This window comes from Grus americana, chromosome 2, assembly GCF_028858705.1.
Source record: "Grus americana isolate bGruAme1 chromosome 2, bGruAme1.mat, whole genome shotgun sequence".
In the NCBI taxonomy this organism is placed as follows: domain Eukaryota; kingdom Metazoa; phylum Chordata; class Aves; order Gruiformes; family Gruidae; genus Grus; species Grus americana.
The window spans coordinates 27,439,202-27,455,129 of NC_072853.1; the positions used below are offsets into that span (position 1 = coordinate 27,439,202).

The 15,928-nt window shown below is 40.7% G+C and overlaps 1 protein-coding gene across 7 annotated transcripts in view; it reads left to right on the forward strand.

Moving 5' to 3' along the window:
• RUNX1T1 (RUNX1 partner transcriptional co-repressor 1) overlaps nt 1-15,928 on the forward strand; it is a 116,761-nt gene that overhangs the window by 59,393 nt on the left and 41,440 nt on the right. For all 7 annotated transcript variants that reach the window (XM_054816618.1, XM_054816612.1, XM_054816616.1 and 4 more), the window contains 3 exons: nt 8,690-8,827; nt 12,604-12,845; nt 14,589-14,678. In XM_054816618.1, the coding sequence (XP_054672593.1) occupies nt 8,713-8,827; nt 12,604-12,845; nt 14,589-14,678 (447 nt within the window). In that variant the 5' untranslated portion in view covers nt 8,690-8,712. The remainder of the gene's footprint in view (nt 1-8,689; nt 8,828-12,603; nt 12,846-14,588; nt 14,679-15,928) is intronic.

A 15,928-nucleotide genomic window follows, 5' to 3' on the forward strand; every position in this document is an offset into this window, starting at 1 on the left:
GTCACCCATGATTTCTGTCTTACGGGTAAGGTCTTGCTCCTCAGGCCTGTGCATTTGGCCTAACTGAACAAACTTTTCGTCATTTGAAATACCACTGGGAGGAATTGGGTTCTTGGATGGGTAAAGCTGTGCAATCTGATAGAGCAGGGATTTGGGAGATGGATCCATGAGGTGAGGAGCAGTCTGGCCCGGGCTGGCCAACACCATTCCACACCTTAGAGGATCTTGACTTGTCTATGACAAATTCCACAGTTTAAAAAAAAGCAAAGCCAGATGTATATCCATTACCTTCTCAGTAGTCACTCTATCATCTTTTCAGATGTATAACCATGGAAAATATCACCTCCTACACCCATGTTTGATTCTGGACTTCTGGCATGTTTTATAAATATAAGTGATGCCTTGTAGAAGTACAGCCATAATAACTTTTTTGCTGGTAATGTAATACCTAAAGTTGCCCTGAATCTAAATAAGTTATTTTAGATTTTTTTATCTAGTCTGTGCTGGAGACTTCCGTTCTAGTTAAATCTAATTGAATACTGGTATCAGTACTCTCGAAGGACTTTTCTAAAATGGGTACAGCTATGCTTTACACGTTGTGTAAGTGCATTAAAAATAAAGGAGTTCATATTTATTTTGCTTCAGACTTTTAGCAGTGTGTAACAAACTATTTGTTGTTAATTTCGGACAATACAAATTTTGGATTAAAAATGCAAATATGCTTCTAGAGAGCAAGTTTGGAAATTTTAATTGGCGTTGGGAGAGAAAACTTTGTTACCTCTGGTGGGAAGGATATGTGCTATGTAAGAGCGTACAAACAATACCAATTCGATGCTGATGGCGTTTGAGTTTCTTAGATATCAGTCTAACTTTATCTGTAGTTTGTCAAATAACAGGCAATCCTGACAAGGGTAGGTCTCCCAGAGAAGATGGTACAAAACCCAACAAATTACTGGTCAGGGAGCCTTTGGGAAGCTGCATCCAAAAACACCCCAGCGGTTTCCTCTATAAGAAAAGAAGTGAAGGGGTTGATTGCTAATGTGGAGGGGTTGTCACCTCCGTAGCTTGTAGGGGATGTCAGGGAGTGGGTTTGGCCAGCGGTTGCTCTGATGGTTCCTCAGTTCTTCACGCTGGAGGCGGTGGGTGCCTCTTCTTCACTTCACTTGGGCCTCAACACTTCAGTGAGCTGGGCTGGAATAGTCCTAACAGTTCCTGTGACATGGAAGAACCCCACTCAAAGCACACAGTTTGGTAACTTGTCAACAAAACGATGTATAAAAGATCCAGGAAACAGTGTAAACAGGAGAATAGTATTTCGATAATGATTGTGGGACTGTTTACTTATTAACTGCATTAGTCGTGCATACATAGAGGCATTTTTACACTGCTTGGTGGGATATTTAGAATAAATCCACATTGTCTTTGCGTTTGTTACAGGCCAACTTGTATGTATTCAGCCATGACAAGGGAACTTGTAGACTTTATTTCCTGGGAGCTTATGGAAACTTAGGGCAGCTGCCACAACTTGGCCCCTATTTTGCTTGTCTCTTCTTACTAGAGAATTTCATAAACCGTTATGGTGGTAGTAGATCTAGATTTAGAATGTATTCTTCTTCCCTGCGTTGCTTTCTATGTTCAAGTGATTTTACATGGTAAAATTTGCAAAGTTGGGAAAGGGGAAGGAGAAAAGAGGCATTTTAAAAAAGATGGTGCAATTCTGACAGGAGTCAGTTTTTAATTATTAAACAACTGAAAGTGAATTTATGATGGTTTTCAAACTGTCAAAACATGTCAGTGTGTTAAATGAGAGGAAAAAAAGATTATTTTTCTAATTTTTATCCCCTTTTTAAATGAAATTATATGGTAAGGCAAGTTTGTTTCTTTCAGGAGAAAATAATATGTCCAAGCAAAGCCAAGCCATAACATTTTTGTCTCAAGTCTGAGACTGAACTTAGGCATTGCTTATTTTATTATATATATAACTATCTGGCCTTCAGTTGCAAAGCCATGAGCGTGGGACACATTTTTTTGCCAGTCAGCACCTCTCACCCTAGAGAACTAAATCAAAAGGGAGTGCTTCTGTGGTTTTAGTCCATTGTCATGACGGTAGGACCAGTCAAGTTACCATTATGGGGGAAGAATGTAAAGCATTGTATGCCATTCACCTAGTTCACATCATCCACAAGCTCTTCCTGCCAGAACCGGGAGAAAGTAGCACAAAAATCCCTTTCACTTTTTGGGAGACAGAGTGGAGATTGCATTACTGTCATGGCTTTTTTTTAACACTTCTGAAGAAAGCTCTGATAACTTAGCCTGAGATAACTTCAGTGAACTCCCAGGATGCAGAATTTCTTCTAGCTCTTGCATATTAAATGAGAAGAAATGGGTAAACTGAGTGTGCTTTCATTTATTCTCAAGAATAGCTGGTGATATGAAATGTTCAACTATCTGAGCAGAGGAGAACGAAGATAAGACTGCAGCAAAGTTGTGATATTGCCCTTGCAAAAGGGTCATCTTCGGTATGTGAGCTTCATACCCCGCGTGCTAAAAAGGCAATGAAACGTTATGTCGTCTTGAAAACTTTGCTGTGCACATCCGTCACTCGCCCCACACGCATTCTCATTCCTGGTGGATAAAGCTTGCAGGGGTAATGTTTTATGAGAAAATACAGAGTCTGAGTGTCTGAGCTGCTTTCTGATACTGCCCTTCTGCAAATCACCTAGAGAGCGAAAGTTCTCCACAGGGGAATGGGAAACCGGGTGATGTTTTCTTTCTAGGCCAATAACATGACTGCATCTGGTGCTGGCAGAAAGTTATGTCTCTATTATGCCTGTTTGAGATCAGTTGTTCATAGCACAAAAACATCCATTGTGTTTAGGTCCTTGTTTATTCAAGAAAAAGTCAAAAGGGCCAAGAGGTGAATGGAATGAAGACTGGACTGGACCCAGACAAGTCCCTGGCATGCTTGGCTGGGAGAGGGTTTGAGGCAGTGTTGTCCAAATGTCGTGTTTTGCAGTTGCATCATAGGACTTTGAGTTTTTCCCAGGTGTGCAGTGCATGGAGTGCGTAGGCTTTACCATATGTGTCAGGCTTATTCCGTGCATTCTCAAACAAGTCCTTCTCAGCAAAGGCAGATACCTTGTAAGACTGTCCTGCCCTGCGTAGTGTCAGGCCTGAGAGTGAGGAGTTGTGGGTCTCCATGAACACTGCCTTGTAACGGTGCTGCGTGGCTTGGCCAAATCTCAGTGATGAAGGGTTCTTTACTGACTCTAGCGTGATGGCATTATGGATGAAAGAGCTATGGAATTTCTCCTCTCCGGTGGACTTGTGGGTTTCTGTCTCCCAGTTCGTCACTACTGTGACTCACAACCTGTATTTACCTGCTTGCAAATTCCATGCTATCCTTCTCAGAATAATCAAAATGAGTTCAGTGCAATCTAGGTAACCATCAGTATTACATCCCACAGATTTAGATCTCGATTCATATAGTTTGGGTGGCGGGGGCGGGTTCTAATCCCGTATGTCATATGTGGGGTTTGTACTTTCTGCGAGTTTAAAGGAAACAAAACAATGGGCTGTTTTAATTTGCCACTTTTTATTTTTATTTTTAACGTGTTGGCACAGAAGTAGTAAGTACTGTACAATCAATATAGAGCGTCTTTTAAGAATCTTTCATGCCTGAATATACATCTGGAACTGTTTGCACTAACTAAAAGTAAAATAAATGCCACAGCGTATTATACCATACTTTTTTTCATTTAAAAAAGGAAATTGAAAACACACCACTCCTAGAAATGCTTGACATTGAATTGGCTATTGAAATGGTATCAGTAAAGTATTTATATATTCCATATTTTGTTCCATACATCAGCTTTCCTTGATGCGTTAGACTTGGAAGGGTGCCACGTGAGCTGAAATGTTGCCATATATGAAAGACCGCCTTGTTTTAAAAATGGACTAAATCATTTAGGATACAGGAAGTAAACCAGTTTGAATACATGCACATCTCTTTTTGCCCCTGCTCCTGCAGGCTTTACTTGGTCTCTTCCCTGTTTGTCTTCAGAAGCTGGCTGTGCTTACGGTAAATATCAGTGTTCACCTAACACCTAAATACAGTGATAAAAATAACTCCTACCATAAAAACTGAATGAATGACAAGAACAGTATAGTTTCACGAACCAAGAAATCCACAGAAGAAATATCATAATTTTAAGCTGAGTTTACAACATTCTTTAATTTAAAACGGAGCCAAATACTACTGTGGGAAAATAATGGTTCTTCCCTCTATGCTATAAAAGAGATTCGTGATGTATATTTCAAAATGTTAGGGGTTTTTTTTTCCTTAAATTAAAAAAAAAAAGTAATCCAAAGCAAATGCAATAGATCTCTGCATACTTGAAACATATTTTCTGAATTTATTCTAAGTCTCTCCCTGCACCAGAGGGTTGTGTGTATGGATTAGGACTAGACCATTATTTCACCATCTATCTCCATCCTGAATTGATTGCAGTGAACACTGCAGAATGAATTGCAGATGTCCCCTTTTCCCTCCGGTTTGGAGGACCTCTGGTTTCAGCCCCATTTGATCCAAACTGGGCTAAGGGGTGCAAGTCTGTCACTGTTTAGATGGATTTGGTGGAAGAAATCTTTGCACCTGAAATAAGTTATTCTCTCTGTATACACAGCCTACGCTCTGAAATGTGTGATCCTATGGGATACTGTCCGTATGAAACTTTCTGGTGTGTCCCTGCTAATTCAGGATTATTGTTTGAATGTCAGAGTCCAACAGGGAAAAAAAATAAAATCAAATGTAGCCTCGCAAGTGGGGAGTTTGATTTGACACGAAAGCATAAAAATGTTTTTGAATTCAAGAAATTAAGCAATTTGAAGACATGGTTTTCCTTAAAGTTCTTACAGATTTCAGGCAAAGTTCAAGGTATCTGCTCCTGCATTATAAAACCGGAGCAAACGTACATGAAATCTTACACAGGCAGGGTTTCACATGTGAAAAATACATTTTTTCCTCTTGAGGGATTCTTCTCGTCCCAAACCCTCATCACCTCTGATTGTACGGATAGCAGAATATCCACAGAGAGTTTGTATGAAAAATGTCTATACAAAAAAGCCCTCATGGAGTAACATGGTTTAGAGGAAAATTGGCTCGTGAATATGATTTAAATACCATTTTGCCTTTAGCTTTCATATTTTCAGGCTATTTTTCAACAACTAGAGTAAAAAGTATTTTGTGTGTGTTTGGTTTTAAATTAAAAAAACCCAAACAAACAGATTTGTAGAAGCTGGAGTTCTAGGCTAAACAACACTTTTATCAGTGTCGGCTCTGCTTTGTGCTCCATCACCACTCCATCCCCTGAGAGATCTTCCTCTTAAAAACAGAGCTCTGCTTAAAAATAGAGTTTTCTGGGGTTATGGGTGGTGGGGACAGCGGTGGGTGCAGAGCAGCCGTGGGCAGGTGCTCCCAGCCCCGTAGCTCCCTCGGAGCTTAGGGAACCAGCTGTAGAGGCAAAGAACAAGTAAATAGGAGCAGTGAGAGCAGAATGGCTCCTGCAGGAGTTTTGCTATTAAAAGACGGTGGAAAAGGTGGGATGTAAAGGCTGCAACGGAGCACGCTGTTCTCCTGGGCAGTGTGGTGGTGGTGTCTTCCAAGCACGTGGAAGAGCAGAGCTTTGCATTGTACTTCTTCAAAAGCCCTCCCCCCCGCCCCCCCCAGGAGAGTCTCTGCTCTGACAAGATAATCTTGTACCCTGGTTAGAAGTGTTTTGAGGTATGCTTGAAAGGAGCCTTGTATCTCCTTACAGAAGGCAGGGCTAGGGAACTTAGGGACAACCACAGATAAATCTGTCTGCCTGTGCTCATACAGTAGCAGAATGGGGTTTAGGGCTTTGCAAGGGGGAGAGAGAGGTTAAGCAAAGGTAAGTGGCCTGTAGAGGGTTGTTTGGGGTTTTTTTTAACCCCTAATAGGTCCAAGGAAAGATAATTAGGAGAATCAAGCCTAATGTAATTAGATTTATATGAGGAGTACAGGGGCCTGTGGATAATTTCAGCGATCTGCAAACCGGGTGGCAGACACTGTTCAAGGGAGTAAAAACCAGTTGGATTGCAGTGGAATGGCAATCTGAAATTGGAGGGCAAAACCAACACACTTATTTTCCACTACCATGTTCAATTTAAGTAACAAAACATTGCCAGCTTTTTGGGAAAGCCTCCCCCCTCCAATCTGAGCACGTTTCTGAGCAAACCTGAACTTAGAAACGCGGCAAAGGAGGGGAGCCGGAGCCGTGCGGTTGGTTACAGGCTCGGCATCACTTTTAGTTATCAACAGCTGAATTGGAGGATACAGGCTGTGCCTGCTCGCTGCGAGCAGCAGACTGTTAGAGGAGTTCGATTTCTCTCACTCCTTCTTCCACCCACCTCCATCTCCTCTGTGCCTGTGTCTGCGCTCCCACATGCTTCAAATCTGTGTACCTGGACTGCCTTCCTTAACAGTTCAATGTGAGTGTTAGCAGAATGAAAACCAGATGGACCAGCAGTTCCCACTGTTATCTCCCCACCAGCTCTGGCAAGCCTCCCTTTCTCTCTCCTTTCTTGGCATGGCAGAAATATTTGCCTTTATTTAGGAGGGCTTGGGCTCACTGCTGTGCCTCTTTCCCTCTGTTGCAACATGAGCTGAAAGCTATTTATTCCCTTGTTGCTGAGGTTGGTTGAGGTGAGTGCAAGATGAATTCAGCTATTAAGGAAGCAATTAACATTTCAAGATGAGTTTTCATAGTTCTTTATATTAAATGAATGGCTTGCTGAAGATATAGATTTAACTGTTTTAGTATAGTGATATGGAAAGGAAATTTGTATAGAATATGTTTAAAAACTTGCTTTTGTTTTCCAGCATATAATAATTTACCGTTGCTTGATTTGCAAATCAAACCTCACCTGTCTGTGTAGCAGCCTTAATATTTAAGCTAATGGTTTTGGATACTGTTCCCTACACAGCTGAGGTTTACTAACTTTAGATCAACACTACAGCTCCTACAATACTGGATCTGTATTCCCCTCATCGTGTTCTGGGGGTGTTTCACTGCTCATCTTTCCCAAACTTGTCTCTAAATTCTGCACGAAATGACTCCCCGAGAACTGAAGCATCATCTGTAGACACTTCTACCAAGGGTGAACTTCTATAATTGCAGTACCTGACACACTGTGTCTCTGGGATGTACTTTCTCAGTTCCAGGCAGCTAAAGATTGGTTTCTATTATATGTTGTTCTTTTTTTTTATTTTCTTTTTTTCCCCTTACTTTCTGATAATTAAGTGTTCTGAGGCTCTTTTAAACATACCTTTCCTTTGTTAGATGTGTGCATTGCATTTAATTTCTCACAGTGTTTCTCAGGGCAAATTTTAGATATGATTTTTGTGGTTGAAGTTTGTATGTTGTTAGTAAGAACAAGGAAAGCATGTTGCAAAGTGGAGTGAATTTATAGAACATGATGGACTTTGCTATTGTCTTGAATTAAAACCACAGACTCACATGCTTACCCATTAGCAGCGACACTTCCTTGCTTTGCAAAATAGTTTAATGGAGCTCAGGAGGACTTTTATAGGACAGTGTATAAAATAAGTAACTCCAACACCCCAAAGTAGAGATGGAAGAGTTTAACTTACGCCCATTAAAAGCTAAACTTTATCTTACTCATCTTTCTCCGGATGGCTGGCTAAACTCCTGGCATGAGTAAGGAAGCCTTAATCTTGCTTTCAGTTGGTAAATGTTGTCATGTTTCGCCCATTCTCGATAAATGAAACATAAGAGGTTTTTTAAAATTTTAACATAGACGTGTCCAAAGAGATGTTGGAAAAAGAAGATACTTCTATAGCTTCTATATAAAATATCTTGCATCTTTAGTTGCAAGGGAACTGTTGGTTTTTCTGCCTGTTTTTGCCTTTTGTTTGTTTTGTTTTCTTGGGGAGATATGTTTCTACTCATCTTGCAGGTTTTGAACATTAAAGTTGTTCTTAATGTGTGAAGATGCAAACTTAGATGCTTTTTTAAAAAAATAGTATGTATGTGTGACGACTGACTTACTGTTTTGGCATGTTGTGTTCATTTTTCTGGCGAATGTAAGAATATCCAAGGGCAGGGTAGTGAAGTGATCTAGGAAGCGCACGGTATTTAACCTAAGTATCTCTCCATGATTACAAATAGGAGCGATGGAGGGGACGGCAGGTGTTGCACAAAAGACACATGAGCTGGTTTCAACCAATATCCCACCCAATATCTCACCTGTACTAAAGAGCTTCAGGTTTTAGTTCTGTCATAAGGGGATTTATTACCTTCATGTCTCTTCGTCTGTTTTTTCCTCCTGGCTAAGATGAGAGCCTTGAAGGGAGATGCCATCATTGCAGCTCCAGGAGTGCTTGGGAGGTAGCATCTGCACATGCTAGAAATAAAAACAAAAGATAATGCAGCACCACTACAAATGAGGTCTTACCATCTGTGTTACACCTTCTTAAGTAAGGTTTAGATGATGTAATTTAGGAAGAGCACACTGGAGTAGATAATCAGGTGTAATCTTTTGCGGCAGATGCTGAAATGGTTCACTTCTTGTATTAGCTTTTAAGTTTTTGTCAGAGGGGGTGTGCTTGGGGAAATAAACTGGTGTGTTCCTGTGGTGTGTGTTGCAGATCGCACTGAGAAGCATTCCACAATGCCAGACTCACCTGTGGATGTGAAGACACAATCCAGGCTGACGCCTCCAACCATGCCACCTCCTCCCACTACCCAAGGAGCTCCAAGAACCAGTTCATTCACGCCCACAACGTGTAATTAGACTTATTTTCTTCCTTTTCTGCCATATTCTTTCTATTCCGTATGTAAAAAAACCCAAAATATGTCAAGGGAAACCCGCATGACATAGTGGGAGCAGCATTTGATTGTACTGCGATAAAGTAATTAAGCAAAACTAAGATCACAACAGATTAATGCATACTTAAGGTATTAAGATATTCAGCTCAGAGTTGTGTTTCATTGACAACTTGACCGCAGTGTCAAAGAACAGCGAGCACTCGTTTCCCATGTGCTTAATGCTTGGATCAGTCCTTCTGTGAGAAGTACCGAAAACCTCCTTCTCCTCTTTTATGCCATTCTGTTGTTTAAAGGATCCCATTCCCTTTTGTCTTCGTAATTTTTGTTTGTTTATGCTTTTAAAGTGGGGGCAATTCATAAAGAAAATGCTTGTATTCATCCCACTTACAACTGAATGAAGAATTCTGATTTAAGTGCTAGACAATGTCTAGTTAGTATTGATGTAAAACCAAAAATAAAAGCCTTTTATTGTTTTATCTAGAGATTTCTAGTCTGTGACCACTTCTCTAAATCACTTGGGACTGCATCTCTGTCTCAGTTTACTGATGTAAACACAAAAGAAACTCTACTAGTCTTGATGGAATTATTCTGCATTTGTATCAGTGTAACTGAGATTTGAATCTGGCATGTTGTCTGGACTATTCTTTTCACAGCCATGAAACGATCCACATTTCTCTTACCAACATTTAGCTGCAAATTTTTTGGTCTCTCTTATAGTGCCTTGTAATAGTATAAACATGAGAATGTGTTTACATTTCACATTTTAAATAAAACATTTTTAGAACAGTAGAATACATATGCCTAAACAGAATGAAGGCAGCATCTTCTATTTGTCTTGCCTATGTCTGTTTAGTCCCTTTCTGTCTGTTAAATGCCTTATTTAAAATTCACCTCTACGCAGAAGGCCAGCTGGAGGCCTTTGTACTGCTTATCCCAGGGAACCCTGTCCTGACAATTTACATCGAACTTAAACAGTGAGGAGGGTTTGTGCCAGCTATTCACATAAACTCAAATTTAACCCAGTGACCCCGATACTGCAAAGATTTGTCTGTTCTGCTTAACTCCCAGCACCTGAATCTTCCTAGAAGCTGCTCCGGTTTTAAGTGAAATTGTACGTACGTTTTTGCAGGACGAGGCTCTTGCAGATCAGGCTTTCCAGTCTGAGGCACTTTGCACAGTTCAGGGTAATCTTTGGCAATCATAAAAGGAATAGGACAACATTGTTCTTTTATCACTTTTATAATCCTCAGTGTACTCACAAGATTTCTGGATGCTTGTTTATTTGATTGGGTTCAGCACTTCAGATAGTGTGTGAACCATAGCCGGATTTTTGGGGCTGTTTATATGAAGACTAAAAGACTAAGAAAAGTCTTAATTTTAATTGCATTTTACCCTGTCAGATTTTGGAGTTTGGCTGTAGCAGTTCCAGCTTGTACAGTAAACAGTCGCTTCTGTTGGAGTGTCTGTTACATTTATTATAACAGGAATGCCTGCAGGCCAGGAAGATCATACTAGTTTTCTCGTCAAGAGTATGCTTGTTTTCTTTGGTTTAGATGATTAAAAACTCTTGACATATATTAGTTTGAAATTTTAAAATGCTAGATTCTGTTTTATTAATAACATGGTTTTGTTTCAGAAATGACGTAGGTCTTTGCCAGTTGGCAAATTCAGACATTATAAAGAAAGAGATAAAATCACTAGTATGAGGTGGGCTATTAAAAAAGTTTTAGAAAAGCAGCATTTGCAGAGTATTTCTCTATTTCTTTTGTTATGGGAGCAATTTTACCTGCCTTTCTCCTCCTCATATCTATCCTAGGCAATGAACTCTGCTGTTCTGTGCTTTCTTGATCATAGCCCCAGAGCACTCTGCCTAGAGCAGCCCCTTACCAGTGACGGCGTTGTGGGGTGGTGTCAGGCTAGAGCAGGACATGTTCTTATTCTTTCCCAATCCTCATTTACTAAGATCATGGTATGATGACTTTTGGCTATGCAAGTTCCTTGCAATCACGATGTATTTGTTTATTCAGATATCTCACACTCCTGCAGTGCTCGGAGAGCTTGGCTTGGAGCTACACGTGGAGCTGAACTTGCTAAGACCAGCTTCTTTCTATTTCTGCTTTTTCCGCTGCTTGTTCTCCTAGCCCACACAGCTACAATAGGCAACCAAAAACTAGGCTAAAACAAAAGCAGAAACTAGATAACCATTCAGACAGATTTTTCTGTAGTACCTCCAGAAGGGCACTCCAGTCACTAGGGCAAAAGCTCCTTCAACAGTATTGTGGTAGTGATTTAAATCTGGTAATAGGGTGGTGATTTAAATCTGGTAATAGGTGTTCACCCTCAGAAAGAACTTGGTGTCTAAAAATAAAGATGACTGCTGGAGAATGGGACAAAGGGAAAGGGATGTTTGGCTTCAGAGAGGCCAGCCATTAAAAAATGTTGAAAGTTCTTTAAGTTACTAGCTCGCTATGGTTATCCTTTTAAATAGGAAGCAATTTAGACTAAAACTCCTATACATTTTTGATTGTAGACACATTCCTGATTTTTTTATGTTTTTTGGGATGGGTTCTGAGTGACTTCCCAAAAAGAAATCGGCAAATTCCTCCAGGGCAATGGCCAGCTGAGTGCTACTGCTGCTGGGTACAGTCGCATGCTGCGTTCCCACACCTGCCAGTGCACTGGTACATTCGTATTTCTAGGGAGCCATCCTTTTTCTTGCCATTTGCTGTCATTTTGGCAAGTCAGACTCAAACAACCTCAACAGAGTGTTGTTGACTGTTGCTGTTCCAAGTAACCTGAGTGGAAAAGGATGTCCTCGGTTTGATTCTCTGCTCTCTTCTGGAGTGCGGATAAGAATCAAACTGAAATCGCTGCCAAAAACTGTCTGTTGTTGTCTTCCGTATGTCTGTATGAATCTTGTTGCCATAAATTTTGAACGCTTAGTACTTTAGATAGTTATTCTCACAGCAACCTTGCAACAGGAGGGGAACACTTTCCTATCCTTTTGACAGATATATATTGGCACATGAAAGCTGAATGATGTGCTCATGGTCTCTGAGACGTCTTCTGAAGTCTAGCTTCATGCCCTAGCTGCAAGGCTTCAGGCCACAGTGAGCAGGGCACCATTTGTACCTGCACAAACAACTTGGTGTGCTCCATATGTTAGCAGCTAGGAAATCTGTATTGGAAAAAATAACCTTCTCATTGGGTGGTGTAAGGTTAAAACGTGAAAGTCCTGTTTTATAAACACAGCTGTCAGTTGTGTGTACAAAACACAAGTAAAAATATTCAGAGATAAACTGAGGCTTCGTGAAATATGTCTGCACGTTTTTCTACCCCAAAGAGCAATTTTTTGTCTTCAATCATACATGCACTCATGCTCTTTCTCTCTGTTTCCCTCTCTCTCTTTTTAAAGTCTTCTGATAAAAGGCTGGTATTCAAATTATGCTTTTCAGGTCCAGGAGCACTTTTGGGGGGAGCTGTGTGAGAGGCAGCTGCTGTTGCTTCCAATCCATACGCCGTTCAGTACCAGCTACTGGGAAATAGATATAAACTGCAGAGTGTCGCTCTGTCAAAAGGCTAATTATCTTTGATTGTGCAACTTAATTAATTTTGAGGTCAAGCACAGAAAACATGAGCTGATGGATTTTCCCCTCTGTCTTCTTTCTCTTTCTCTCTCTCTCTCTCTTTCTCCCCCCCCTATTTTATCCTCCCTTGTCTCTTTTTCTTTCAGTAACCAATGGCACTAGCCATTCACCAACAGCGTTAAATGGAGCTCCATCTCCTCCTAATGGCTTTAGCAATGGGCCATCCTCTTCCTCTTCCTCTTCTCTGGCTAACCAGCAGTTACCGCCAGCTTGTGGAGCTAGGCAACTCAGCAAACTGAAGAGATTTCTTACAACCTTACAGCAGTTTGGCAATGACATTTCACCAGAGATTGGGGAGAGAGTGCGTACCCTTGTGCTAGGACTTGTGGTAAGCAAAAAACCAATGATATAATAACTGTGATCTTTTCCTCTCCTTTTCCTTCTTTTATGCTTGACATGTTTATTATATAAATGAGTGGGTTGCATACACTGCATATATCATACTTTAGGGATACCAAACATGCAAGAATGAAGGGCTGGCTCTCGCTGCCAGAGCTAACATGAGTAACTTGACTAGCTTCCCACGAGTGGCAGCTATTCCCAACCAGATGTAGACTTGACTCTTTTTGCCAGTATAGTATTATGCTGTAATGGTGTGAAAGGGTTTTCGTTCTATACTGGCAGCACCCCTAATATAGACATACCTTGAATTATATAATGTCATAAAATATGGTTTGGCTTGCCTAGTGTAGTTGGCTGGGGAAAGGAGAGTGCCCTATATGTGTAGTGGCAGAATACTGGTTAAAAGGATGAGCGGAAGATATGTTTGGACTGCGGTTACGCAGCGGAAAACCTTTTCTCAGTTTTCATTGGACCCAACAATGAGGGACCTGGCAGGGCATTGCTGCTGCTGAAGTCACCTTATTTATAAGGTTATCTTTATGTGACTATATGGCTGAATGATAATTTCAGCTTTTTCTTACCTACATCTGTTAAGTTGGGCTGCTTTTTTTATAGACAAACTGTTGTGAATCTGGACCAGGATTCTTTTCATCCCCAGTAAAGCACCCTCTCTGCCAGACATTGTTGTCTCCCATGCATCTCCTTCAGCAATAATTAGATGTACCAGGAAAAATGCTGTTGTGGTGCTCTAATTTACATCTGTTCTGAGCAGCTGCAGTTGCCATTGACTTCATTTGGAGCAAAGACTGCCAGCACTGTTTAGTGCTAGGGCCCAGGCAACCTCTGCTTGTATCTTCACAAAACACTACCTGACAGCAACGGGTACCCCTGCACTTGAGTCTGTGTCAAAAGGAAGTTTAATGTAGGCAGCGTAACTTCAGTAAGTCCTACTCTCCGTTTGCTTCCTTACCCAAAACGCCTGTTGAATGTGGTTTTGCTTGTCACATGGTCCTCTGTGGAAAGGGGAACTAGTAAAGAAACTGAAGACAGCTTTGGGAGCATCTACCTGCCCTTAATTTTCAGATCAAAAGTGCTTGCCCGCTGTTAATTACAGTTGGTTTCTACCTCTGTCTGAGCTCTGAGAAGCAAATTAGGATCTTTTCCTTGGGAATGTCCACACATCATGTTATTCCCTTGGTCAACACTGTGCAGCATGTGGTCTTCATGATTATGCCCTCAGCTGCAAAGTAATGACTTTCCTTCATAGCCTGGAACATAGCAATCCTTTTTATAAGTACAAGAGGGAAAGTGCGGTTTTCTTCCTCAAACAACAAGGAATGTGCCTTTTAAAAAGTGTGATTTTTGTGTGTGTGTGCATGTTAATTACCACTTCTGTACTGGGAACAAAATTACATGAAGCTCCAATAGGAAAAAAAAATGTTGAGAAAAGCAGCTTTAACTGATGTTTGAAATGTGAAAGCATTTCCATGCTTAGCACCTGAGAGTTTAAACTGTACTCTAAGCAACAGGCACTGGATGTCTGAGATGCTGGTGGTTTCCTTTGAGTATTTTAATAAGGTAATAATTTCATATGCGGCATGATTTTCTTTATCCTCTTATCAATATCAAGAAGGAGTTACTAAGCAATTTCAGAGTGCTTTGGTTACTGTTTCTCTTACGCAGTATTTTCATTATTTTGTCACCAAGACAGAATTTTTTTTCTCAACAGAATTCTACTTTGACAATTGAAGAATTTCATTCCAAACTGCAAGAAGCTACTAACTTCCCACTGCGACCTTTTGTCATCCCATTTTTAAAGGTATTGCACAGTTCAGTGATCTGGAAAGTATTTCAAACCATATTGTTGCTAGGTCACAGATGTGTGTTACAGTTTTTCTTTTTTAAGAGAGTCAGGAAAATGAATAACGTTTAAGGGCTGCTTTCTGTAGCTTAGTGCATGGAACTACATTTGAGTGTGTGGTTCGGGGACCATTTCTGGCTATTCACAGGAACTGTCGGTTCCCTAATTCTATAATCACTGTTGTTTGTTTTATAGTTTGCAGGTATAGAGGCTTTTACAAACTAAGTCTTGAGACTTGGTTATAAATGTAATAATGTCACGTGCTTTCAAAAAGCTAGAGTTTTGCAAACTTTGCGTGATTCGGAGTACGGGGATGTCAGGAATTCCTGCTGCTAGCCCTTTTCTAAAGTGTTGCTGATCATTAGTACGTGATGAGATTCTGACACTCCACCATACAAAGAAAGGACTAATTATTTCTTCTGATTCCAGCCACCAGTACAAACCTGGTGTCTGTGTCTGGTGGCTGTGTCCACTGGTTTATGCTTATGCACCTTTTATTAGAAATTAAAGATAAATTCTCATCCAAAAGCCAATTAATGAAATACAACACAGGATGTGCAAAATAGGGATAAGGGAAGCAAAATGTTCTTTGAAGTCAGGAAGTTACTCTGCCTGTCACCTGTCAGTAACTACCTCCTCTGAACTGCCGTGATCTCTGAACAGCCCACGTTGCCTTCTCAGAGTATGTTGTATTCTGTTTTGGTTTTGCTGTGGAGATGAATTTTCACAGAGATAAGGTATTTATTGTTCCCATATTTTTTTTGCCATTGTCAGTGTGTGGGTGGACATTTTGCATTATTTTAGTCAGCGTGTATAAGTGTTCCTAGCTATTCTGTTGTCCTGAAGCACTAGTATCCTCAATGGGTTTGCTTTCATGTTTTCCCCCTTCTTGGCTGGCTGTGTCAGATGGGCTCTATGCAGACAGCGTAGCTGTTACCTTGGTACGCTGCCAGATGCTTTCTTTTCAGAATTGAATATGCTCTTCCACTCGCAGTTGTATCAACTCTGATATTCCTGCTTAAATCATTCTGGTTTATTTTCATGGCATCTAGTTTGTTTTCCTTTTAAAAGCCACTTCAGAATTAATTGACTTTGGTGCCAGGAGCTTGTTAGAAGCTGGCACTAAAGAGTTTATCATTCAGCCTGCAAGCCTCTGACCAGGGGAGTGCTGCGTGGTATGGACTCGCATCCTCACCCTTCTAAATATG